At 41.4% G+C, this 25,173-nt stretch overlaps 1 protein-coding gene across 7 annotated transcripts in view; it reads right to left on the bottom strand.

Moving 5' to 3' along the window:
- Positions 1–4,295: 4,295 nt before the first annotated feature.
- Positions 4,296–25,173, bottom strand: part of Foxp1 (forkhead box P1) — a 340,880-nt gene continuing 320,002 nt past the window's right edge. For 4 of the 7 annotated variants that reach the window (XM_013010482.1, XM_013010484.1, XM_013010483.1 and 1 more), the window contains 7 exons: positions 23,245–23,446; positions 23,046–23,125; positions 22,336–22,437; positions 18,117–18,238; positions 16,268–16,337; positions 11,251–11,417; positions 4,296–5,053 (listed from right to left, as the gene is read on the bottom strand). In XM_013010482.1, coding sequence (XP_012865936.1) covers positions 4,909–5,053; positions 11,251–11,417; positions 16,268–16,337; positions 18,117–18,238; positions 22,336–22,437; positions 23,046–23,125; positions 23,245–23,446 — 888 coding nt within the window. In that variant the 3' untranslated portion in view covers positions 4,296–4,908. Of the gene's footprint in view, positions 5,054–11,250; positions 11,418–16,267; positions 16,338–17,572; positions 17,743–18,116; positions 18,239–22,335; positions 22,438–23,045; positions 23,126–23,244; positions 23,447–25,173 lie in introns of all 7 variants that reach the window. The other 3 variants (XM_013010485.1, XM_013010486.1, XM_013010488.1) reach the window with 2 other exon arrangements.

Genomic DNA, 25,173 nt, shown 5'->3' with positions numbered 1-25,173 from the left:
CACCCCCTTCCCAGCTCTTGAAATGGACACCTTCACCTGGAAATCTTACTTTGAGGATAAGAGCTTTCTTTAACCTTTTCTGGTGATTCATAAAAGCATTTAGCTGAGGTTGATTTTAATCCTGTATTGGAGTAGTTGGTGATGAATACGAAGCGTGTGCCAACCGACAGTATGAGCAGGTCAGAAGTGGGGGGGGGGGAGGGAGGAGGAGGGGACTTAGGCTGTAGCAACTTTGTCTCCCAGTGTTGAATCCGCATTTTTATTGCATTTGAGAATGCTATCATGTAATTAGTACTGACGACACTTTCCCCCCCCCCAATTGTCTGTATCCACAGACGTGGAATGATGGAATTACAGTTGATGTCAAGGAATGAGTTTCTTTTGTGCCTTATCAAAACAAAACAAAAAGAAATCCATATTACTGGCAGAGCACAAAGGTGCCTGGTGCAGACTAGGCATCCCATTTAAGGTTTGCAGGAGAGATGGCATGAGCTAGCTACCGTGGGCCCAATAGATGACTTCAACATTGTCAGTTGGGTTCTAAAGATAAAAAAAAAAGTGAAAGTGACTGGTGAAAGAAAAAAAAATCCAGACTATCAGGAAACTATCCCATGACTAGAAATAGACCAAGCAGATTCTGAATCTTTACAAGCACAGTGTATGTACTGTGTCTTTGGAAATGAAAGTCAGATGGACTGGGAAATGATTTTTTAATTGTGGGAATGTATGAGAGAATTAGAAACAAAAAATCTTATATCCTGTTTTTTTGGTGAAAATCCAGGCCTCTTTCTGAGGTCTGCTGGGAGTATGGTGCTGGTGCTATCCCCAGGGAGCAAGACCCGTGGTCACTCATGTGCCTGGCTATTTCATTTTGTTCCTGGCCCAATATGGCAGCCCGCCTCATCTCACAAGGACTGAGTCTAGGGAGCAGCGGGAGTCTTCCCATTCTTGACAGTGCATTTATCGGGTGGGATTCCTTCCCTGATGTATGCTTTTCTTTGAAAAAATGATTTTTACATTTTGGCACCTTGTAAAGATTTTTTTATACAAATCTCCATTGTTGACACACCCCATAATTAATCACTTTACTGATATAAACTGTGAAAGTGTGACCTTGGAGTTTCAGCATGCAAAATATTGACTGCAGCAGGAGAAATTTTTTTTAAATAACATTTTTTTCTCTTTTCAAATGTATGACCTTGTTTAAAGATAGCCCGGAAGGCTGTGGTAGAATAAACACAGGGATAGGAATGTATCAAAAAACATATTTAACACACGCACACACGCGCGCGCACACACACAAAAACCTGTACAAAATGCTCCAATCAATGAGAATGGGGGGGGGGAATCTGTCAACTATGTTACAATTTAAAAGCAAAAATAATAATAATAATAATAAACTTAGGGAGTTTCTCTCTCCCACATGTCAGGAAATGTCATCCAAGATTCATAAAGCAAGGATACCTAAAATAAAATACATGTGCAGCAAATTCTGCAGTTCCAATACATACAGTAGTATTTTTTTCCCAAAGATATATATATTTTTTAATATTGTAAATATAAAGCAGTTGCACAAAAAAAAAGCAAAGGTGTTTTGACAAACAGGTGTATGCATTTATTCCTTTTTAGGAACAATATCTAAAAAAAGAACCACCCTCCGCCCTCCCCCAAAAAAGACAAAGATTCACAGACACATTGTCGGGATATATGTACAACATAATAAACCCCATCCTAAAGAAGCGACTGGAACACCCCCCAAGGGATACAGAATCAGAACTGTAAAAATCATAGTGAAATTTGCTTGCTGTAAAGCCTGAGGAATTTTTTTTTCAGTTGGTTCTTCTGCAAGGCTGTGAGACCTGCAAAGATTTGTAAAAAAATCTAATTTTTCTTTTTTTCTTTTTTTTTGTTTTTGCTACAGTCTTTAGACTAAGCATGCAAGACGTACGACTAAGTGCAACTGAGTGAAATGTATTTTTTTTTTAATTTTAATCATTCCCTAAAGGTTTGAACTGAGGTATGCGTACTAACAGTTTTTCATGCTGTTCTCTTTACTCATGTCTAGCTACACATGCTCAGGATGAACTAATCTACCAGATTTTTATCCTCTTTTGAATACCGAACTAACCAGCAACCACTCAGTTTAGAAGCCCAGGGCTCCCTTCCCTTGACCCTAGCCGGCTACTGCCTGCACGCCATGAAGTTGCCTGGCAGAAGGAAAAAGCAGCCATGAGTGGCCACACGCTACCCTTGTGACAGAAAGCAGAGGGAGGCTCCCAGAGCAACTGCCAAAGATGGTTTTGCACCAAGCATCGGAGCGGATGGGAGTGTTACTTTTTGCTCACATGAAAAATGCTGACCAAAGCATATTCCAAATAAACAAATAATAAAAACAAAGCAACTAGAAATTTTAAAAAAAACACAAAAACTGGGAATATAGATCAAGGTAAACCAAAATGGATGTAGGGAACAGGGAATACAACACATTCCTTAAACAAAAGTGGTGCATGATCTTTTTTAAAAAAATACTAAAATTTTTTTTTCTAAAACTATTACTAAGGTGGTCTAGTTTAATTGTCGCTTTTCTGTTCTGAATTTCATCCTGTCTCCTCTGCTGGCTATCCTAATTTTCAGTGGCATACATTCATTTCGTTCTTTTTTGGACAGGGGACTCCATTCCTTTGTAGCAAGTAGAAATGTGTGTTGTTTTTAATCTTCAGTCTTTCAAGACTTGAGTTTTGGTCTCTGTTCAGGTGCAGAAAAACAAGAAAGAAAAGAAGAAGAAGAAGAAGGAGAAGAAGAAGAACTAGGAAAAAGTAACAACTTTGGTTCCATTACCTACTTGGTCTACTAAATTTACTCTGCTAGGACGAAGGAGCAGTTCTCTTTCCCGGATTAGCAATAGCCTGTTTCTACGATTTGCCTCTAAATTCTTTCACCTCCTTGGATCAACAAGAAGAGGATATTTGGCTTCATTAGATAAAGCATAAAACAGAGAACTTAATTTACCTTTGTGTAACATCTTTGGTAATTTTAGAAATAAAAGGTACAAAGAATATAAATTAACCTCTGGGGTGGGTTGGGGGGGGGGAGAAGGTTCTCAAACTAAAACAGAATGAAAGCTATGGTCCTAGATAAATAAATGATGGGGAAGTGGGTATGGGGTGCAAAGTGGAAGTCTAGAAGGGTTGGTCAGGACCAAGGACATACTGACCCAAAAGCTATCATGTTCTGAGGACCAGTGTGGGTCTCCTGAAGCCTGGGTTGTCAGGAGCCCTTGTCACCCTGATGTCATCTTGTGTTAGTTTGTGATACCGGGGTGGTGTGAATCCATTGCATAGCAAACTGAACTGCAGTACGGAATTTGCACATTTGAAATGAACACTTTAGTATTTGCTGAACTCCGTCCTCATTAACTCCCCATAACAAGTCTCATTTGCATTCCAACAGATTAATGCCACCAAGCAGGTCTGAATTATGGATGTACCAGGCTACCACACACAGCAAAGTTGCTCAGAGAAGCTGGCCGCCTTTTGGTCTTTTTTTTTTTTTCTCCCCAAACAAAGCAACCCGGGCTGGCTATAATCACACAAGAGTCCACTGGCTCTCTCCACTTTCTCGGCCACATTGTCAGGGTCATTATGAAGGGTTCGTTTCATTATTATTATTCTTTCTAGTGCTGCCTATGTTTCCTTGACTTGGTAGAATGCTGTGGCAGTCATTTAGAATGATGGCTACTAGAATTTATTTTTCTTAAAAAAAAAAAAAAAAGAACTCCAAAACAATTCCCTTACTACCCTCAATACTGCTTCGTGGAATGAGTCCGCGTTGTTCCAAGAGTGTGTCTGTATTTTTTTTCTTCTGTCATTCATTCTCTTTCTGGCAGGGTGTCACACGCCTATGTGAGGGGCTTTCATGGTAGAGTGCAGCATTTGGGACTTTTTTTTGTTTTGTTTTAGTTTTTGAAAAAGACTGAAAAAAAAATGAAAAACCAAAAAAACCAAAATACCCGGAATGTTTTCTGACTTAAGAGAAATGTGGAGATATCTGTGGGAAAAAAATGGAATGAGTGACAGAAAACTACAAACAAGAAATGACATTCAGCTTTGTATAATAAAAACACCTATTAACATTCATCACAAGGTACAGAAAACTTGAAGCCTCTAAGAGGCCATGGGCCCCAAATGGAGGCCTGAGGTCAGAACTTAAAAATGGTATAGTAGAAGCAAAGGAGGAAAAAAAAAAAAGCAATACATTAAAAAGTCTGGGATAATTATTTTTTAACCCCTCCCCCCAATACACACACACAAAGGCCTTTCCCATCCCAACTGGAAGAAAAAAAAATTAAAACAAACAAAAACAAAAAAGAGTTAAAAGGCAGTGATATTCATTCAACATGCAGTACTGTGCAAATAGGTCGTCCATTGAAATCCTTGAATTCTGGGTAAAGGCTTGGTCTACAGCTCAAGGGCACAAGCTCAAGTCGGCCGTCCTCAGTGTCCAATGTTGGCAAGGACTGCAGTTCAAAGTCTGCTGCTAAAAAGTGAATCCGATCAGCAAATATACAACACTGATGTTGACTGTTGAGAGGAAAATCCCCAGTACCAAACAAGTCCATCCGATGCACAGAGTACAAATTCCTGTTTTCAACAAAAAGTAGAAAAATCAAAAATACTCCCAAATGGGATTCTCGATGGCACTAAGAGTTAACACATTTCAGAGTTGTCAAAATGTAGTGAAAAATCCTCCAGACTGTACAACAAATGGAGAACGACTTCACTGTAACTTCTGACGTGTTGTGTGTTTGTTTGTTTTGTTTTCCTTTTATTTTTTTTCCGATCTTCACTCTGGGGTGGGGGGAGCAGGGAGGAGGAAGAAGAGGAGGGGGGAGTCAGCCCACCCAGATGTTCACTCCATGTCCTCATGTACTGCTTCATCTTCGTAATCTCTGTCCTGGTCAAAATCTGGACTGTGGTTAGCTGTTGTCACTAAGGACAGAGGCCCTTCAGCTTCCTCTGGATCCAGGGGCTCTTCTTTGACATGTACAGGATGCCTAGAGAACAAACGAACAGCAAAAGGTTCAGTGGGAGGTGCTTTCTACCTGCTGCTCCATAGAGCAACCTGAAAACTATATCACACGACGACATCGCTTCCTGTATAGGCTGCCCCTGGCCACATGTCCCTCTTTCAAATGAGGGAATACCTGTGCTTCAATCTAAGTTCCACTGCTCAGCTGTCCCATTCTGAGAGTTCCCATACTAGAGGGCACAGAGATCGCGCGCGCGCCGCGCACACACACACACACACACACGCTGGACCCCCCAGTGGGGTGATGATGCCCGAGACTCTGCATTCCTAACAATCTCCCAGGTGATGCTGCTGGTCTTCAAGGTGAGTATGGGGGAACAGGACCCCCCGAACAGAAGCCTGGGTAGATGAGTACCAATCTTCAAATAATTACGTGAAATGAGACTCTGTACTATGACGGCGGTTGGCGGGGACTACTGAGCACAGGAGCTGGGCTAATCATGGCTTGCTGTGTGTTCTGCTTTGCTAGTTAACATGCAGAACCTGTGAAAGAACTCTCAGAGGACGACCCCCAGCGAGGGTCTATCATTAATCAACTTCAAGCAAACACAGCAAAGAGACACCATGATACATGCTTGAAACTCCAAATTAATGCATATTTTTACAAACTGTCAATAAGGCAAGAAAAGCCCTGCCAGGAAACACAAATGGAGAGGGAAAGGCTCGCTCAACGCAACAATATGATAAGAGAGCAGAGCCCCAATCAGAATAATAACGCTGTCAGCTGTAAACAAGGCAAAACACGAGCCCTGGCTGGTAGCGGCCACCAGGACGCACACGCAGCGATGAGATCTGCCAACTTTCTCATTATGGACCGGGCTCTGTTCACCCAAGGGGTGATCACACAAAACCACGGTGATAACAATTGAGAAATGTTGTTCGTAAATCATATTTACAACTGATCCTTTGCAAATACAAATTACTTTCTTTTGCAGGGCTTTTGATATGTAAAAGAACCATTCAAGTTATATAAGACAAAAAAAAAACTCAGTTCCTGGGACAGGCTGCAGAAGGGAGGGGTTTGTAACTGACATTATCAAGTATTAGTAATAAGAGGTGGTACTGAGGATGTGTGGCTTCCTAAATAATTGATGCTGTATGCAAAACCCAAAGACCCCTTAACTATTTAAAAACAAACAGAAGAGTGCTTTGGACTGCCCTTGAAGATATGAACCTTCAGAACCAATTGACTCTAAAATTAGCCCTGCTTATAGAGAGTTAGGGGGGCTAGATCTCAGCTAAATGGCTTAAAAAAATTATGCCCATTGTGAAGAAGCATTTACAAAACAGAATAGAGCCGAGTGGCCTTATAGTTCATTTTACGTGTGCAGCTCCTATTTAAAAAAAAACTAGTGTTATTCGTCTGTATTTCTGTAGTAAGATGAAGGTCTAGCTACAAACCTCTCAGAGTCCTGTGCAAAAGGAAAATGCTATCCCTTAGCCTGTAATCCTAGCTCCGCAGAAGGCTGAGGATAGAGCTGAAGCTAGCCTGGATGGCAAAGTCCATGAGACTCTTCATTACTCACCAAAAAGTCAGAAGTGAAGCTGTGGCTCAAGGAGTAGAGTGCTAGCCTTCAATGAAAAAGCTAAGGGACAACAGCCAAGCCCCGAGGTCAAGCCACAGTGCCAACATCAAAGGAAAAAAAATTAGGAGAGAAATCAAGCAAGTATTTAAAATAAGTGATACCACCACCGATGAGCTAGGTAGACTGATGAGTACTCCTTAAAAACTCACTGATAACCCTTGAATTAAAGTCAGATTTTGCCTCTCTTCCCACTGGAAATCACATTTCTATAGATTGCAGAAATAGCAAAGACTACTGTATTTGTGCTCATTTTTCAGTTGTAATTTCTTTAGGGGTATAAGAAACTCCACAGCCGGGCACCAGTGGCTCATGCCTGTAATCCTAGCTACTCAGGAGGCTGAGCTCTGAGGATCATGGTTCAAAGCCACCCTGGGCAGGAAAGTCTGTGAGACTCTTATCTCCAATAAAAACCACTAGAAAACCGGAAGTAGCACTGTGGCTCAACGGTAGAGCACTTGACTTGAGCTGAAGAGCGCACGGACAGCGCCCAAGCCCAGAGTTCAAGCCCCACGACCAACCAAAAAAAAAAAAAAAAAAAACTCCATTGTGTGAACCTACTGACATTTCCTAATACTGGGCCTTTTCTAAAGCTATCCTCCTCCTTCGATGTTTGCATAATAGAGAAACCATTGCTACTCATTAATTTTTCTACTTCTGTTGATTTACCTCCTTAGGATACATTTCTAAGATTGGAATTGTTGTAGCAAAGGCCGAAACATCTTTACAGTGCTTATGATTTATAGTGATACTCATTTCCAGAGAACCTACACCAATGAAGACACAATCTCATTAGTACTAAAAATCATTAAAACAACAAAAAAAGACAAATGTAGCAGTGGTACTCTCTAGACACCATGTGGAAAATGAACTCTATAATTTGTGGGTGGGCACAAAAAGTGGGGAGAGAGCTAGGGAAGAGGTGACATTATCCAAAAAGAAATGTACTCATTACTTGACTTATGCAACTGTGACCCCTCTGCATATCATCTTTACAATAATAAAAATATAAGATAAATAAAAAATTTGAAGTACATTGTCCAAAAACAAAAGAAATGTACTTATTACCTGACTTAGGAAGTGATAACAATAAAACATTACCTAGCAGGTATGAGATACAACAGAGATGACTTTAAGTTGCATTTCCGTTTTATTTTCTGGTGGTACCTGGGTCTGAACTCAGGTCCTCAGGCTTGTTAGGCAGGAGCTCTACCGCTTGAGCCACTCTAACAGTCCTCAAAGTGAACTTCTTAAGAGTTGTGCTAACAGTGAAAATTTCTTTAAGGTTTATATATTTCATTCTAGAGAATCCTGTCTTTTATAAATTACTTTTCTCGTGGGTTTTAGTCCTATGGTTTTAGTAAAATTGATTAGACAGGATTTTGTTTTACTTAGCTAGGTACTGAGGTTCTAATGTCATTTTTCAGGTTAAAATTTTCTCTTTGATTTTTTTTCTTTTGTAGCTATCAAGACTTCCTCATCTTTCCAGGTATATGAACCAGAATCTGAAGAGACAACACAATGGAAAGTTTCGAGTAGGGGGCGAGGAGGGGAACCCTAGAAGAAACGAAATTAGAACAGTCCTCAGGAAATTCTAGCTTTCTAATTTTAGGCTTGTGCAGATATTTTGTTAAGCTATGCCCCAATCACCCACACACATGTATGATTCTCATAATGTGCAGCCCTAGCGAAGATTCTGTGATAGCAAATTTATGTATTGTTTACTGTGGCAAAGGAAGGTAATAACTCCGTCATCCTTGCTGGCTCTAAGCATGACAACCTGTCTATATGCTAGGTTAGGTATGAAGGACTCCTAAGACAGCAGAAGCATGAAATCCAATCTCAGGGCAGCTGAAACTTGCAGACCACCTTGAGTGTGCCACCCAGTGTCTTGGGGATCCCACAGAATGGATTTCTGTGTAGGATGTAAAGTGTTGAAGACACGATTCTCCCACACACACACAGTATGTCTCCTAGAAACTGTAGCTGGGGTACAATCGGTACCTCTTGCCAACATTACCTACCTAGGCCTAACCCTCTTTCTCTCCAACATCTTCTAAAAGATCTACCCATGAACAATGGTATAAAGCCTCTCATTGCCCTTCCCTTACATCTGAATAATTCCTTTCTGCAGTCACTGTGTGAACACAGGAGTTTTAAAATAAAGCCAAATGGTGTTTAAAGGCCTTGTGTTTGGGGGGGGGGGGCGGAGGGAAAGTGTGTGTGTGTGTGTGTGTGTGTGTGTGTGTGTGCGCGCGCACAGACAAGCATGGAGTATTTTGCTTTGCTGCTCCTTTAAACTCCTATCAGGATCAAAGCACATCATACTTTGTAGTGTTTTAGAAGAGAATCTAAATGAAATGTAGTGGTAGGGAGTGCCCCAAAAAGTTAGAATGAGACATGCTGTAGCAACCTGACATATTTGCTAAGCGGCCGTTCTTGCTATAAAGTTTATGGCTTAGATGTATTCCAACAGACTGGGAACAGTTAAACAATTTGCATCATAGCAGGGTAATGCATACAAGACAAGTATGAAAATGACACTGCTATGGAATCTGCTATATGGAAGTATAGGGTCAGAAAGAACAACTGAGTAAACCACTGAGGACAGACTTGGGGCCACGCTGAGCTCCAGGTATAAACCTAGTGACGTCTTTGGGCAGGGCTCTGTGCTTCTTCTAAAACTGCAAATATCAGTTTCATTAGGGAAATGAACCCTAAGATATGTATTCAAATGTTTTTTTTCTTTCATGCGATTGTTTCTAACACATTTATAAGATTATTTCTTTGTTGCTTTGTATGTCCCTCCCCCATGGTATAACCCCTGCTTTCACTGTATTTGATGTCAGTATAATTTGTGGAGGGGAAGGGGAAAAACAAGTTGTTTAAATAGTAATACAGGTGGACCCACTGCAACAATGAGATGTACAAGTCGTTATGTCAAAAACGAACTTTACAACTTTGGTGGGGGGTTGGGGAGGATTGGGTGGGGGGGGCAGGGGGAAGATGGGAAGGGATGGGAAGGGGAAACAAAGGAGAAGGCTACAATGCTTGATAAGAAATGTACTCATTATCTTGCCCATGTAATTGTAACCCCTCTGTACAGTATTTTCACAATAAAAAAAATAAAAAAAAACAAGTTATGATGACTTGTAAAACATCATTTTTGAAAGCACTGGGGTTAATTCAAAGTCATTAAAACAAATTAACTCCATAGTTAACTTTACTCTGTCCAGGAAAAAACAGCTTGACTCTGAACTGTTGATTGTGAAACTTGTATCCAAATATGTTGTTTTTGTTTTATCTCTGCACTCTACCCTTCCACCTCACCCAGTGATCTTTCTGCATTAAAAACTAGGAATATTCATCAACTTCAGATAGTTTTGCTCTCATATGTGTTTCTTCAAGGGTTTATATTCCCATTTACATTTTCTCCTATATTTAATGTCATGACAATGACATAATGATAAAACAATAAAGCCAGAAATAGAACAGCGTGGGTATGAAGACAAACACTTGAAGTAAATATTTTGGAGGCTTTTCATGGAAATTAAAAATGATTACTTCTCATCTTTAAAGATGCTTCTCAAAGCACATTGGGCATGAGATGCAAATGCTTAGCAAATCAGATTTCAAATTCCCCCATAACCTCTAATTATGCTGGGAGATAACGGTTTTTCTCTTTGTCACTAGGTGCCAATTCCTTCAGTTCTTAATTGCTACAGGTCACGTTTTCCATTCCTATCACTCACATTATCCTTAAAACAAGATGTTGATGAGTGAAGAATGTGTAGACATTTGCCTGTTCTGGAAGCCGACAGGAATGCAAACATTGAATTGGTTTATTCACGTAATGTGGACCACAGTTTGGCAGAAATTCACTGAAAGGGAGACACTGTCATTCCACGGTTTTGCCGGAAATCCGATCTCTTGGAATAATGTGGCTGCTTTTCTCCATTTAAAAATGCTTTCTCACCACAGCCTCATGGCCTGGTGGCCTCGGATTTAGTGACGGCTGGCTTGGTCCCTGTGACCATTCATTCACATTCCACAAGAGCCACCCTCGCCCATCACTTCATTCAGTTATATGTGCACTCATTAGACTGCCGTCTGCTGCGATAATGCTCCTATTAATTTTCCTTTTGATATTTTAAGAGCAATCTATAAATCATGCTGCCTTTCACTTGTGCCATCATTAATGCTTAGTAATAAGGCTGTGGCATCGCATGTGCAGCCGAAACCCGGCACACAACTCAGAGCGACATCTTTGTTCCCTCTGCCAGGGTCAGTGAGCCCCAAAGTGAAACAAAACTCAAAAGTTCGTCTAGCAGATGCGTGCTGAATTTAGGTTCCCAACCCTCCCCCTGGATGACTGTGTAACGGCCAAAGGAGGCGATTTCCTGTGCCACGGCAGACAACGGCTTTTCTAGGAAAAGGAAGTACCAAGGGGCTCTCCCTGGATTCTAAGTCATGAGGAATTATGGGAAAGATGGAGAGAGAATGCCGAAGTGTTCAGTGTGTATAGGAAACTGGGAGCCTGTGGTGTGGTGGCAAAGCCCAGGGGGTGCGCAGTACTCACACAGCTTGCAGAGGAGATCTGCCTGGACTGCTGTCACTCTCGTTGCTATTGGTGTGCTCCATGGCCCCGTTCAGCTCCTCCCGGATTGCGCTGGCCAAGTTGCCCAGAGTGGGATTCCCCATGGAGGCGGTAGTGTATAGAGGTATACTATTCTCAGCCATGGAAGCCTGCCAGCAACCAAGAGAGAACTTGAGGAAGTCATAGGGTAGGTAGCACACAGAAGCTATGAATGGTGGGAAAATTCAGTAACCTCCATCCTTAGTCCATCAGGCCACCTGCTTGGCAAATACACATTTCAAAGACATTATACAGAGACTGAACTCTAAAAGCAACTCAAGGCACCCGGCCCTAGGTTTGATTTAGAAGAGGTACGTTGGGGGTTGAAAAAAAAAAAGCCCATGAGGAAGAAGTCCTTGATGTGGTCATGTGGGGTAGGGCCCTACAGTTTAGACAAAGCTATCCATTATGAGGTTTCTATCCCAGGCCTTTTATGTCCGCCTTTTTCAAGAGGAACTGAATATTTCAAGATCATAGTGAAAATATAATGGGATTTTCATTTCTTGACTCATTTTGATGACTCTGCTATTGGATATCAGAGATTTGATCTGATTATTCCGGGCACACTGCTCAAATTTATGAGAACTTCCATAAACATTTACCTCCCAGATCTTATAGAAAAGGAAGAGATTATAGAATTGGAATCAATTTTTATCCCTTCTCCCCACCACATCGTTTCCGGTTTAATGATTTTTGAATGTGTTTAGTGAAGTCCGAGAAAACTGGTTGAAGGTAGCAAGTGCACAATCTTTCAGACTCAGACCAATCACTTGGGATTTTACAACGAAAGAAAAATCCCTAGCAAAAAGAAGCTCTAAATCTCATTTCTTTTGGGTGCCTGAGCACTCTGATATTAAAGGTGACAAAGTCACTCTAAATGAGTGTCAGCAAAAAAGTGCGTGGTGGTGGGGGGGGGGGTATGGAGGGAAAAACCCACCCTAAACTCTATACCACTCACTTTGTCTTACTGTATCTGAATAAAAACAGCTGCCCAGTGTGAAATACAGACTAGTCAGCACCACATGGCTAAAATCTAAAGTAACCATATTTGTTTCATTTGGGCAGCAAGTGTGACCCAGTGCCTTTCATTTCATTAAAGAGGGCAGACACTGAAAAAGTGGCAGCTGTAATTAGACCAAGATTTATGACAACTGTCTTCCTGCAGAATACACTATGCCTGGTTTCCTACCCTAATGAGAAAAAAGTACAATCACAAGACAATCTGGCATAGTGACTTCAATTGGCCCATCTTGCAAGAGTCCAAACTATTCTAGAAATCCTGGCAGTGAAGAGAAGGTACAAGCCAAAAAAAAAGGGAGCACAGCCGGGCTGCAGGGAGTCTGCCTGTTTTGACAGTCACAGTTTCACTCTTCATTCGTTGTACAAAACCCCAGAGCCAGAAATGCTTCTTCGATGCAAGTCCTGTGTTAAGCCCCAGACACGCTCACCTAGTCTAACACTCGATTTCAAAGCGGGGCCTAGGCAACTTCTCGCCCACTTTGGAGTTTATTTCACTGCCTTCTTTTAAAATCCCCTTTTTATTTCCCAGTGTGGAGGACTCAATTTGATGATTTCTCCCCCCTCTCCTGTAGTCTGTCAAATATTTTTACTCTTTGGGGCAGAGTGGCTGGCAGATAATAATCGCTGCGACTGCAAACGGCAGCTAGATTGCTATCGCTACATTTTTATTTGAGACAGTACTGTGGTCATGCCTCTTTATCTTGAAAGTTACTCTGGGTCTGTCCAGGGAACTGCTTCTCACTGGAAATACAGACGAGCCCTCCCAGGACAATTTCACTGTCATTCAAGGCAGGATTGTGGCCAAAGTGGGGCTAGTGCCAGTTGGCCATTTTAGCAGATTCCAAAGCCAAAAACGGAGTGGTAAAGCGAATTGAAATAGCCTTAAGAATGTGTTTGTTGGGATATGTTAGTCAACCCACAGACAGGGGGAAGCTCCTTTGGGTAGATGTTCATTCTATTCATCTCCTAAATTATTTCAAATTATGGCCATTTCTGACTGAGTTTGGGGCACAGAACTTGAGTAGAGGCCCCAATTCCAGTGAAGGAAGTCGTGCAGTGGCTTCTGATTCTTCTGTATGGATACCTTGACTCTCAGACAAGGTATATCAGATCAAAAGAGGGGGGAGGAAGGAGGAAGGGTGGAAGGGATGGAGGGAGAGAGGGAGGGAGGGGGAAGTAGAGAGGGAAAGAAGGAAGGAAGGGAGGGAGGGAGGGAGGTAAGGAAAGAGAATGGGCTACAGTCAAATCCTGCATCTTAACCTGCTCAGAATCTCTTAAATGCTGTTAGGTGAGAGATCAGAACAACCCCCCAAAAGATAGAAAAATCTGCATCTGCCTAACAAGACTCATCCTTTTCATAGGTGGTGTTCCTTAGAAGGAGGTGGATCACAATCTTGATAATGGACTTAATTATATAAATGACCCTGGGCACAGCACGTGATTTCCTATTCAACTGGCACGTCTGCCAAAAACCTGAAGGTGCTTAAGGAATGGTATAGAAGTCTGTAAGTGCCATGGCTTCTGGAACATTAGCCGCTCCGAGATCTTCGGGAAAAGACAGTCTATAAATACGAAGCTTTACGGTTACCCTTAGTTACTTCACTTTTTCAGAGCATAATGCAATCTGTCCCAAGTCCCATGTTTTATTTCTGTAGTGAATTCTGCTGTCCTATTTTATAAATTGTATAAGCACGCGTTATATTGGTCTAGTAAAAAAAAATTTTTTTTTGAGATAGCGTTCCACTATTATTCTTCCTTGTCTTTAAGGATGGAAAATGGGTGATAATGGAAAGGATATGGACTTAATTTTGCACGGCAGAAAGTGGTCTTAACTTTCAGGCTCTCCCCTGATCCAAATCACAGACGAGAGGGAAATGTAGCTTCTTAAATTACGCATTATTGTCATGTATTGGTCTCTCCTAGTTGTGGACATCAACTGTTCTTGGAGAGTCTGGGACTCCCACTGGAACAGGGAAGACCAGCATTGAGGTGAAACAGGAACAGTTGGTAATGATAAGCTTTCTAATCGAAATTAGCCACATAGTTAAGGAGATCTAGACGATGGAGGATCTTTTTTTTTTTTTGCTTTTCCGCCTCATGAATGTAAAATGTGCTTGTAATTTTAATACTCTTCCAGATAGAGCTGCCTTTAAATTCACACTTTGCAAGACTCCAGGGAAAATAAGTTACTAATGAATGGTATTTACAGCGGCAGCATCTAAGCGTGCTTTCATTTACTCTTCTAAAGTTACTGTGTAAACTACAAGTAATTAAAAAGGAACGCAGAAAGTAGTTTCTCCTATTAAATTTAGATCAGCCTAAAAATAAATAAATATAATTACTGAAATGCTAAGTTCAGTGAATCTGCTGCTGAACTGGGTAGGAGACAGATCAGCCATCGTGAGCTCTAAGACATGCTGCTAGTGAGCTGGGAAAACGGTGGTGAGCAGCACAGAGTGGGCGCAGCAGCAAACAGATGCACACTGAAGGTTTGCTTACTGAGAAGCAACCACCAGGTTCCTGTGCATCAGAAGATCCTCCTCCCCCATCCTGTTCCCATAATGCCAAGTGTCTCAACTTTTTTTTTTTTTTAATGAACTTGCCCTTCTTCTCTAGTTCTGCTTTCAACCCAAGAAATTTTAATCTCTGATTTTATGTGCTATAATCTTTGGAAGTTCAACTGAAGAACCAATTTGTCAGAGTAGTAGCCTTGAGGATTCTTAGTGGTACTGGATTACCAAGGTGAGATTTACCTGCAGAACCTATCATGAAAAGTTAATACAGTTCTGTCAGCCTGTCTTCAGGCCAATAGTCTGGGTAGGTGAAAATCCCACAGGAACACTGGCTAAAAGGACTGTGCCTATAATTGTTCTTTGAAAACTCAAGCCTCAACCCCAGGTGTTTCAATGAAGGAATACTAGAGTATTATAAGGATTTGAGAGAGGACTTGCAGGGACCATGGTAACTAAGAAAAAAAAAAGCAATAAACAAAAGACTTGCTACAGACACACAGGCTGTCCTGGTAATGCAAGACAGGTGATCTTGACCTTTTGCTCAGAACCATAGGATATCCCATAGGATATCAGCGACATAACAAGTGCTTGGTTTGTCTGCAGAAAACAAATGTTCTGGGCTGGACTGGTGGCTTACATCTGTAATCCTAGGTATTCAGAAGGCTGAGATGTGAGGATCAATTTGAAGCCAGTCTGGGTAGGAATTAACCACTGGGTAGAAAGCAGAGATGTAGTTCTCCTGTAGACTGCCAACCTTAAGCACAAAAAGCTCAGGAATAGCACCCAAGATGATGAGTCCAAGCCCCAGTATGGGCACAAAAACAAAACTAAACAAAAGCAGAAAATGTTTTGTGCGTTTATACTGTGATCACCAACAAGTTACCAGGAGCCTGGAGTTTGCTTCAACTTCTCTATTGTTTCAACAAAAACAGTCGACTTAAGACAAAACGAAACAAATCCAGATGCCACCCCTCCCCTGAGAAGAGATACTGAAATGGATGTGGCAAGGAGAGGAAAGGAGCACAAAGCTCCGCTTTCTCTTTAAACCTGTGAACAATGGGAGGGCATGTGATCCACTAGCCTATCATGCAGCACATTAATAGCTGTGCTAGAGTAATTACACTTGTGGTATTTTTGCCTCAAGTGAAATTCTGAAATAAGAGGATGGAAATTATGATACTGCTGATAAATATTAATAAGTGAACTTTTAATTTTTTTGCCACAATATTCAAAATGCTAAGCATCCTGGCTAATGCTGAAGCAGCCCGATGTGTTTGCCTCCAGGGAGCGCGAAGCTTTGTGCACTTAAGAAAAAAGTTTAACGGAATTAAAATTTAATATCTAATTAGAGCGAGGCTAATATATTTTGCAATGAGTGGGGGAGACATGTGTCGCCGCAGCAGATTCTGGACGGCCATTCATCTTACCTGTAACGCAGCGTTAAGAGGTGTGCAGTAGGCGTGGCTACTCTGCATGTTTTTAATAAGGGAAGGGTTACTGTATAAAAAAAAAAGATAAAAAGTCAAAGTTAAACACCATCCGGCCCCCGGGGTCCCAATTAAGTTTTGTTTTTTAAGCTCCCTGGTAGCCATCCACTTCCCCTTATTATTGTTGTTGTTATTATTATTATTTGTCCACTTCCCTTTTACAGGGCTGGACTAGGCAAAAATTTCTGGGGATGCTGTTCAAGGTGACGGGGTGTCAGATTCTGGCTGAGACCTCGGTACAGATAGGTAAATCACTGACCAGGCTGCAGCAGGAAGGTAGCATGTAGGGATTAAGGAGAGATGGCAGGGGACCTGGGAGTCAGCAGAGAGGTGTCCCTCTGAAGCCTCTTCCTGACTGGACCTCTACCATGGCTGCTGCAGGAAATTAGGAAGCAGCCCTTAGGAAGTTCTCTCAGGCATGTTTAGTGCCAAGAGAAGAGGAGGAAGGAGTATAAGAGCATACCACGGCAAGCCTGGTCCTACAGTGTTTATTTGCACAGCAAGATCTAGGAGGGCCTGAAGTGACTGGGTACTGTCTCCCTCTAGTAACTGACCAATCAATGGATGCCGAGATATGGTTAAAAGAAAAATCTCTGGCCCACTAAAGAATTAGAAACACTAAGAAATTCTCTGTGGGGAAGGATGGCTTCCCATAATACACATAGTAGCATCATCCACCACCCAATACCTCCATCCCCCACACCCCCCCCAGCTTAGAAAATTCTTTTTTTCCCCCCCTTTGAGACAGTCTTGCTATGTAGCCCGGGTTAGACCTGAACTTGGAATCCTCCTACCTCTGCTTCCCAAGTGCTGGGATTACAGGCGTGCGCCACCACACCCAGCTGGATTCAGGCATTGCAATCATTTCATTCTTATTATATTTAGTAATAAATAAGAAAAAATACATTATATCCCAACAGATAATACGTTTTAACCATAATTTCCTTCTTGCTTGGAGGAATTAGGGTCACACACAAAATATTTAATCAGAGGGTCCCCGTAAGCTGCTGAATCGACATACAACCAATAATTTGTATTAAAGACATCAAAAAAGCATTACTCAAGGCAACTGGTGTTCCAAAGAGAAACGAGAGAGATGCATGTACAAATCACACAATTTAGTTCCATTTGCAGGAAGCTGAGGCACTGCTACTGGTGAAATGCAAAAACTACATGGGATGAGTCAACCATGCAAAGCCAAAGCAACAGCAGAAAAAAAAAACAAAAGCAAGTAAAGGCTCTTACTGTGTGACAAGCTCGTCAAAGTTTTCATCGGGGCAGTATTTGCGAGGACGGCCTCGTTGAATATGGCGGCCACGTATAAACTCTTCATCATCAACTGTCCAAAAGGACCCAAACTCATCCTCTACTCTGATAAAGCACTTATGCAGTGAGAGGTTGGTGCGAATGGCACCCTGGGATAGGAGCAGCAGCAAAGGAGATGAAGTGGCAACAAAAGGAGACGGGGTTGGGGGCAGAACAGACATCCAATACAGGGAACAGGAAAAAGAAAATAAAATGCAATAAGCATAAGCAAATGGTTTGTGAGGGTTAATATGCATTGCCACCTAAAAGCTACTAGCATGTGATGCAACAAAGACCAGCAAGCAGGGCAGGGGGACTGGTGGGTGTACGAAACAGGAGGGATGAAATGCTTTTTTGCTTCCCTTGACTGAGACAACGTGACACCAGCTCTTGGATCTAACACCGTCTAGCAGCCAAAGCCTCTATGTTACACTTGTTAGCACAATCCAAGCTAGGCTAAGAAGTTCAAACATGGTGGACGTACCCACTGATCTTTTGTGGCCTTCGTTTTTGGAATTCTACTTCATCCACTGTCCATACTGCCCCTTTAACGTTTTCTACTCGCACAAAACACTTGTGAAGACTAAGATTATGACGCACTGCATTCTGCAGCAAGTATAAAAGAGAGAACATTTACATTTTCTATAAGAAAAGTCTCCAAACACAGCAGTACATTTCAGCCTCATATTTATAAAACTATCCCCGCCCCAAACTGCAGCTACCACCCCTCCCCCAAGGGGGGGCCCTCTGTGGTTGAGGGAGGGGTCTTCCAGTAAGAACCCCAGTTAGGTATGAGTTGCACTTTGGTGTTGTAGTCTTCTCTCTGGTAATATCTAACCAGAAGAAATATTTATAATATTCATATAACCCCCAAATAGGTTGTATATTATGACTCTGAAATTACTGTCAAAATAATGACTTCAAAATAAAGATATAGATTAAACATAAAACTATATCCTTCAAACCATGCAAGATGAATACCTGGTTAATACTGTTACATAAATAGCATCTAGCTTTGGAACCCATGTGTTTTTATTAGGGAAGACTTGTAGATGTCTACCATTGAGAGTATGTTTAGGAAGTTATCCCAGAGGATAAACTCCTAAAGGATCAGTATCCACCATCAAAATATGTCTTACCTGCTGGAATGTATGTGACAGTTGGGGCTTACTAGGAATAATTAATAATTAAATTAACTGAACAGATGCTGAGGAACACAAGAGTAGGACTCTCAATGGCAAAAATGATTCCATTTCTGCAGCTGATGCTTTGTACAGAAACACAGATTTAAAAAAGCACTGCTAAGCTGAAACCCTTCATGTCCACTATGCACCACAAAGGGGGATCCTGACTATAAAAAGTAAAGAGCTTTTTTAACATCTCATTTTCCCTTTGACTTTTAGGAGAATGTACGACGACATTTACTGGGTACACAACAAGGTTCCATTTCTTTAGTTCTGGCTGATTGAACTTGGTGATCCAGACTTCATGTTGGACACAGAACTCATATCAATTTGAAAGATCCTTCTCAGGAAGAGTAAGTGGAGTCCAATGGGGCACAACGAGTTTACACACCCATTGTCCCTCACATGCCTTATGAATAAACCCTGATTCTGTTCTCATCACCGTGCTATTGCTCAAATACACCCTCTCTTGCCTGTCGTGTTGGCTCTTCAGAGGGTAGCAAATCTGAATTTATTTGGGGGAACATCGTAATTGTTGACTATGAGGATTCAAGCTATGAAATAATTTTTCTTCTCTTGTATGGAACACTTAGGAAATAATGAATCTTCATACTGAAGCTACATGTATGGACGTGATGAACTAACTGCTCACTAAAAGAATCCACAGGATTCAAATTCAAAGAATTCTGGGTACCAATTAGGGAAGGTTCATGATATCTTTAAGACTATTGAAGGATCCTTGAACTCTGGGCCTGGGTGCTGTCCCTCAGGTCTTCAGCGCTAGCACGCTCTACCACTTGAGCCACAGCACCACCTCCGGCTTTTTCTGCTTGTGCAGTGCTGAGGAATCGAACCCAGGGCCTCATGCATGCAAGGCAGGCACTCTACCACTGAGCCACCTTCCCAGCCCCACACAATGTTTTTCATGGGTCACTTAAAAACAATGGTCCTGTCATGCCTGCGGTCCAGGGGCAGGTTTCTTTATGTAGAAATTGTACCCTTGACCTTTCAGTAGGTCATTTGTTCACTTTCTTGTACAAAGGCATATTAAAGGTGTGTTATTACATGTCAAACAACTTGAAGAAAATATAAATAAAACTAAGTTTTCATTAAGAATCCAGGCTAAATTAAGTTCATGTATAGGAAACAGAACTGCGAAAGAAATTATCATCATTTCCAATCACTGTGACGTTTTAAAATAAGTATCAAAATTTATTGAAGCTGAAAAAAATTAAGAAGCTGCCCTCATCTAAAAGAACTGATATAGTTTTTCCAGAGCTGTAAGAAGTAGAAACAATGAGAAATCAAGAATCTTAAAAAAAAAAAAAAAGACAAGTGATCTTTTTTCTTTTTTGTCAGTCATGGGCATGAACTCTGGGCCAGGGCGCTGTCCCTCAGCTCTTCAGCTCAAGGCTAGTACTCTACCACTCAAGACACAGCGCCACTTCTGGCTTTTTCTGCTTATGTGGTGCTGGGAGGAATTGAACCCAGGGCCTCATGCATGCAAGGCAAGTGCTTTACCACTGAGCCACCTTCCCAGCCACGAGAGATCTTTTTTCACTCATGACTCTAAACTGGGCATTTCGCTTTTTTCTTTTTTGCTGTCTGGGGAGCCTGAACTCTGGTGCTAGGCACTGTTCTTCAGCTCGTCAGCTCAAGGCTAGTGCTCTACCACTCGAGCCACAACGCCATTTCTGGCCTTTTCTGTTTATGTGGTGCATAGGAATCAAACCCAGGGCCTCATGCATGCAAGGCAAGCACTCTACCACTGAGCCATCTTCCCAGCCCCCGCCCCCAACTTTTTTTAATTTTGGTTGGTTATGGGGCTGGAACTCAGGGTTTGGATGCCATCCCTGAACTCTTTTGCTTAATGCTAGTGCTCTACCACTTGAGCTACAGCACCACTTTCAGTTTTCTGGTGGTTAATTGGAGATAATACTCTCACGGTCTTTCCTGTCCTGACTGGCTTTGAACTGTGATCCTTAGATATCAGATCCTGAGTAGCTAGATTATAGGCGGAAGCCACCAGTGCCTGGCCATTTCACCTTTTGTATTAAGATCACAGCTCCAACAAGGTCACAGAAGGAAAACTACACAGATTTATGACTCATTAAAGCCTTCACCTAGGGTTGTTTATACTGATGTCATTTTTGCCTCTACTTGGTAAAACTAAAAAAGTTTTATGTAAAGATGGGATTGGCAGCTTTAATTCATATGCACAACTGGCAGTTATTTTTAAATTTGATCACTTGGCTTTTCCAAAAAGCAACTTGAAGGAAAGTCTCTGCTTCATGTTTCTACTTCCTAAATTTTTAAAACATTCAGAGCTACAGATCTTTTGTATTTCATCCCCCAAGGCAGGCTGAGGAAAAGGGGAAGATTCTAAACATAGTTTCTCTGCAGTCCCATGTGTCTGATGAATTAATTCTATGCTTAGTTGCTGTCTTTTAGAATTTTATCATAACCTTAGCAGAGGAGATGTCTTTTGGGTTTTTTTCCCCCCATATAAAATTAAGGTTATAGCAGGGAAGATATTTATTTGAAGCAAAGTAATTTTCCTTATTATCCTATAATAAAATATAAACATCTTCAGTGTTTGTGTTAAAAAAAAAGTCTAATTGTTTTGGGAACTTCAGGGATTTTGGTAATTCCAGGTAGAAAAAAAAATTAAAAATTCTACATATCTATGCATCCCTCTTCCATTTTTTTTGGCTGATAACAGAAATAATAGACATCAGGGAACCTGTAAAAATTTGCGAGACCTTAATCAATACGATGGAGTAAAAATTTGAATTATTTCTGAACCGATGGGCTGGGAACAAGGTAGGTCACATGACCCTAGCATTCGCAGGGGCATCACACACAAAGCTAGGGGAATTAGGGGACTTTGACCTGTTTGGTAGCAATTGGTTTTGCAATTCAGTTCCATAATCCAGAAACAACTTTTCTTCTTCAGGGTATGAGTGAAGCTGGGAGGGATTGTAAACCGAATAAAACAAAAGGGATTTTTTAAAAACCCCAAACCCCCCAAACTACACAGTGTTCTGTTAGAAGCATCCATTTAGAGTGCTCATATGTGGATTGCCTGGACTTCTCTGCTAATGGGGTTGATGAACTTTGATCCAACTAATGAAGGTCATATTCAGTGTTGTCATTTGATCCAATTTCCTAGATGGTGAAAATACAAGGTACCCCTGCAAATGCTGGCTGCAGCTAAACCCCTATCAGGGTGAGCCTTGTGTAAGGAAGAGATTGAGCTCACTGTGAGCAATAGCATCAGACTTCAACCACAGAGTGACTTCCCTGGCTGGCCTGGGCACACTTCGGCTGCCAGTGATAAAAGCTCCTTCAACCACAATGGAACCCGTTTCCCCATCTGGTATTCCTGTTCACTGGATACTCGGAATGTATCAAAATATTATAGATATAACGTTCTTGTGGCCCAGTAACTCCATGAACCACCTCTGTTCTATAAAGTTTAAAATCCAAGACTACACAGGCCTGAGAGAGAGAGCTTACCTTCCACGTGGCTGCATTGCGTCGGAAGTATGCGAACATTCGTGTGAACCAGTTATAGATTTCATTTAGTGTTAGCTGCTTTTCTGGAGATTCAAGAATGGCCTGCAAAGCAAAGAAAGCATCAGAAGATGATAATTTATGATGAGATCGGCAGAGTCACCATTATACCCTTTCTTGAAAATACAACATAACTGATTCAGAGCTAGATACTAAGAAAGGTTTCTGTAGAAGGATCTAAGATTAATGATTGTATTTAACAGTTCAATAGCAAAACTCAAAATGGAATTATCTAATTGTTTTGAGTTTTTATTTCTGTTTCCGTACAGAAATATTAATTTATTAGTCATTCATAAAGCAGAATCAAAGAGAAATGCAAAACATTTCACTAGCTGATTAAAGCTCAGTAATTATTTAGAGCTCAGATTAATTCTAGGGATCAGAGATTACTGTAGCTTGTGATAATTGACTTGCCATCTTTAAACAGGCTCATTTTCACTGTTGTGTGAAATGAATTTTCTAATAATCACATCGTATTGTAATACTTAATCAAAAGCAATTATGTTATATATTGCAGTTTTAAAAAACCTTATAGAAAAGGTTTCAGCATGCTTGCATACTAAACGGTTTTAAATCTACTTCATCAATATAATAAATTCATGTCTGCATATACCTTTTGAGATCATTTCACGATGCTGTTGTTATTGACTTACCTGCCTAATTAAAGATGCATATGTGAACGGTGGTCTAACTTCTGCATTCTTATAAAATTCTTGGTTCTGCGCAATATCTGCTAAAATAAGGATTGTTGTTCTGTTAACTACCTTTTTTTTTTTTTGGTAAAAACAGGGGGCTGGTGAATAGAACTGAAGGTGACATTGCCTGCACAGGAGGCGCCAATGAGGTAGCTACCTGAAGAAATGGGCACGTTGTATTTGTCTGAGTACCGCCTGCGGATGGGTCCCACCGAATGCATGCTGGTGGTGGTGATGACGGAGGGGCCTTGGGTGACAGGAGTCAGAGGGGCCGTGGGGGTGGTTGGAGTATGAGGTAAGCTCTGTGGAGAAGCCTCGGACGCGGACTTGGAAAGTGTGACGCTTGATACCAGATTTAGCTGTGAGGAAAAGAACACCGCTTAGGAGACCTTCAGAAAAACACAACCATCAAGAAAAGCATCTCCCCTCCCTCTCTCCTCCCCCCAGGGGAAACGGGAGCCACTTGGGAAGTGTTATTTCTCTAAGAAGGCATGCGTATAAAGGATTCACGTAGGATCTAGTCCTATCTCTTGCCATGCTCTCTCTTCTTTTCTAAAGGGTGCCAAATGGATGTTTACAGATGCAAAGAGTTATCTAGCAGGCTGAATCTGAGAAATCCTAGGTAAAGACATTTCTTTACTCTCACGGTTTCACTCTTGGATGAGCATGGCAATGCTCTATAAATCTTGAAGGAGAAGAGAAAGTGGGTGGGCGTTCTATGGCAGGGGTGGATGGTCAGTACCACAGACGTGAGCTTCCAACGTGCAGCTGTATGACTGGGGAGCTAGGTTTACTCAATTTTTCTTTCCTTTTTGTTTTTTTTTTCCTTTGTCAGTTGTGGAGCTTGAACTCAGAATCTGGGTGCTGTCCCTGAGCTCTTTTGTTCAAGGTTAGTGTTCTATTACTTAAGCTACAGCACCACTGCTGGTTTTCTGGTGGGTTCATTGTAGATAAGTGACTTTCCTGCCCAGGCTGGCTTCAAACTGTGATCCTCAGGATCTCAGCCTCCTGAGTAGCTAGAATGACAGGCATGACCCACCAGTACCCTGTCTCTAATTTTTTTTTCTTGAGTGGGGTTTTTATTTCATTTTAATGAATTTAAACAATATGGTGGGTCAGAGCCACCGTATTGGCCACAAAAAGTCAGGTCAGTAACACAAGTCCTTTAAGAAACTGAATGGAGATGGCAGGAAGCAAGTGTTGGGTCTATGGCTCTTCGTGAAGTGCTCACAGTAAGCAGACATGAATTTTCATCCAATAGGGGACATAACCTTTGCAAAGTCTTTGTGTGATCTTCATGAACCCAATCAAATACAGAACTGGACTCTATTTAGGAATATAACACACTCTAGATGTTAAACCCTAATATTTTTGAACATCCCATAGAGGAGAATGAGCCAGTAATAATCTGACTTACTGTTGATCTTGTCTTAAACTTACATTGCTGTTCTTATAGCTAGTGGAAAGGGACAACCCCTTTCCAAAGTTTGCTGCAACAGAAATACTATTCTCACTTTGCACAGTGCAGAAGAATTTTGGTTGTTTTCAGCTTGTTAATCACTCTTTACCCAGAATGGTTATCTCAGATATAGACAGAACCTTCCCCAAACTGAAGAAATTTCAGCAAAGCACCAACGTTTTCTCAAATCAGCTTTCAAATCACACTTTCCTATGGTAAGAATAGTTCACCATCATTTGAGCCGATCTTAGGCACAAGGCATTATTTGTGGAAGGTTTTAGAAATGAGAGTCCCTTGAGCTCATAATCAGAGTCTATTATAAGTGGGTTTTAACATGCTGGGAAGATTCCACCTGTATTCACACTCCAGAAATAAAAAGGTCTATGAGGATTCTACCTGTCTGATAAGGGCCAAGGGAAGAAGATGATGAAGAGGAAGAAGAGGAGGGATGGGGGATGAGGAGAAAAGAGGAGGGGTGGGAGGGGGAGGAGGAGGAAGAAAGAAGGAAGAAGGAAGAGGAACAAGAAGGAAGAGGAAGAAGAAGAAGAAGAAGAAGAAGAAGAAGAAGAAGAAGAAGAAGAAGAAGAAGAAGAAGAAGAAGAAGAAGAAGAAGAAGAAGAAGAGGAG

The sequence above is a fragment of the Dipodomys ordii genome, unplaced genomic scaffold (assembly GCF_000151885.1).
Source record: "Dipodomys ordii isolate 6190 unplaced genomic scaffold, Dord_2.0 Scaffold12, whole genome shotgun sequence".
In the NCBI taxonomy this organism is placed as follows: domain Eukaryota; kingdom Metazoa; phylum Chordata; class Mammalia; order Rodentia; family Heteromyidae; genus Dipodomys; species Dipodomys ordii.
Note: the sequence above shows the minus strand (reverse complement) of the source record. Positions and strands in the feature narration are given on the sequence as shown.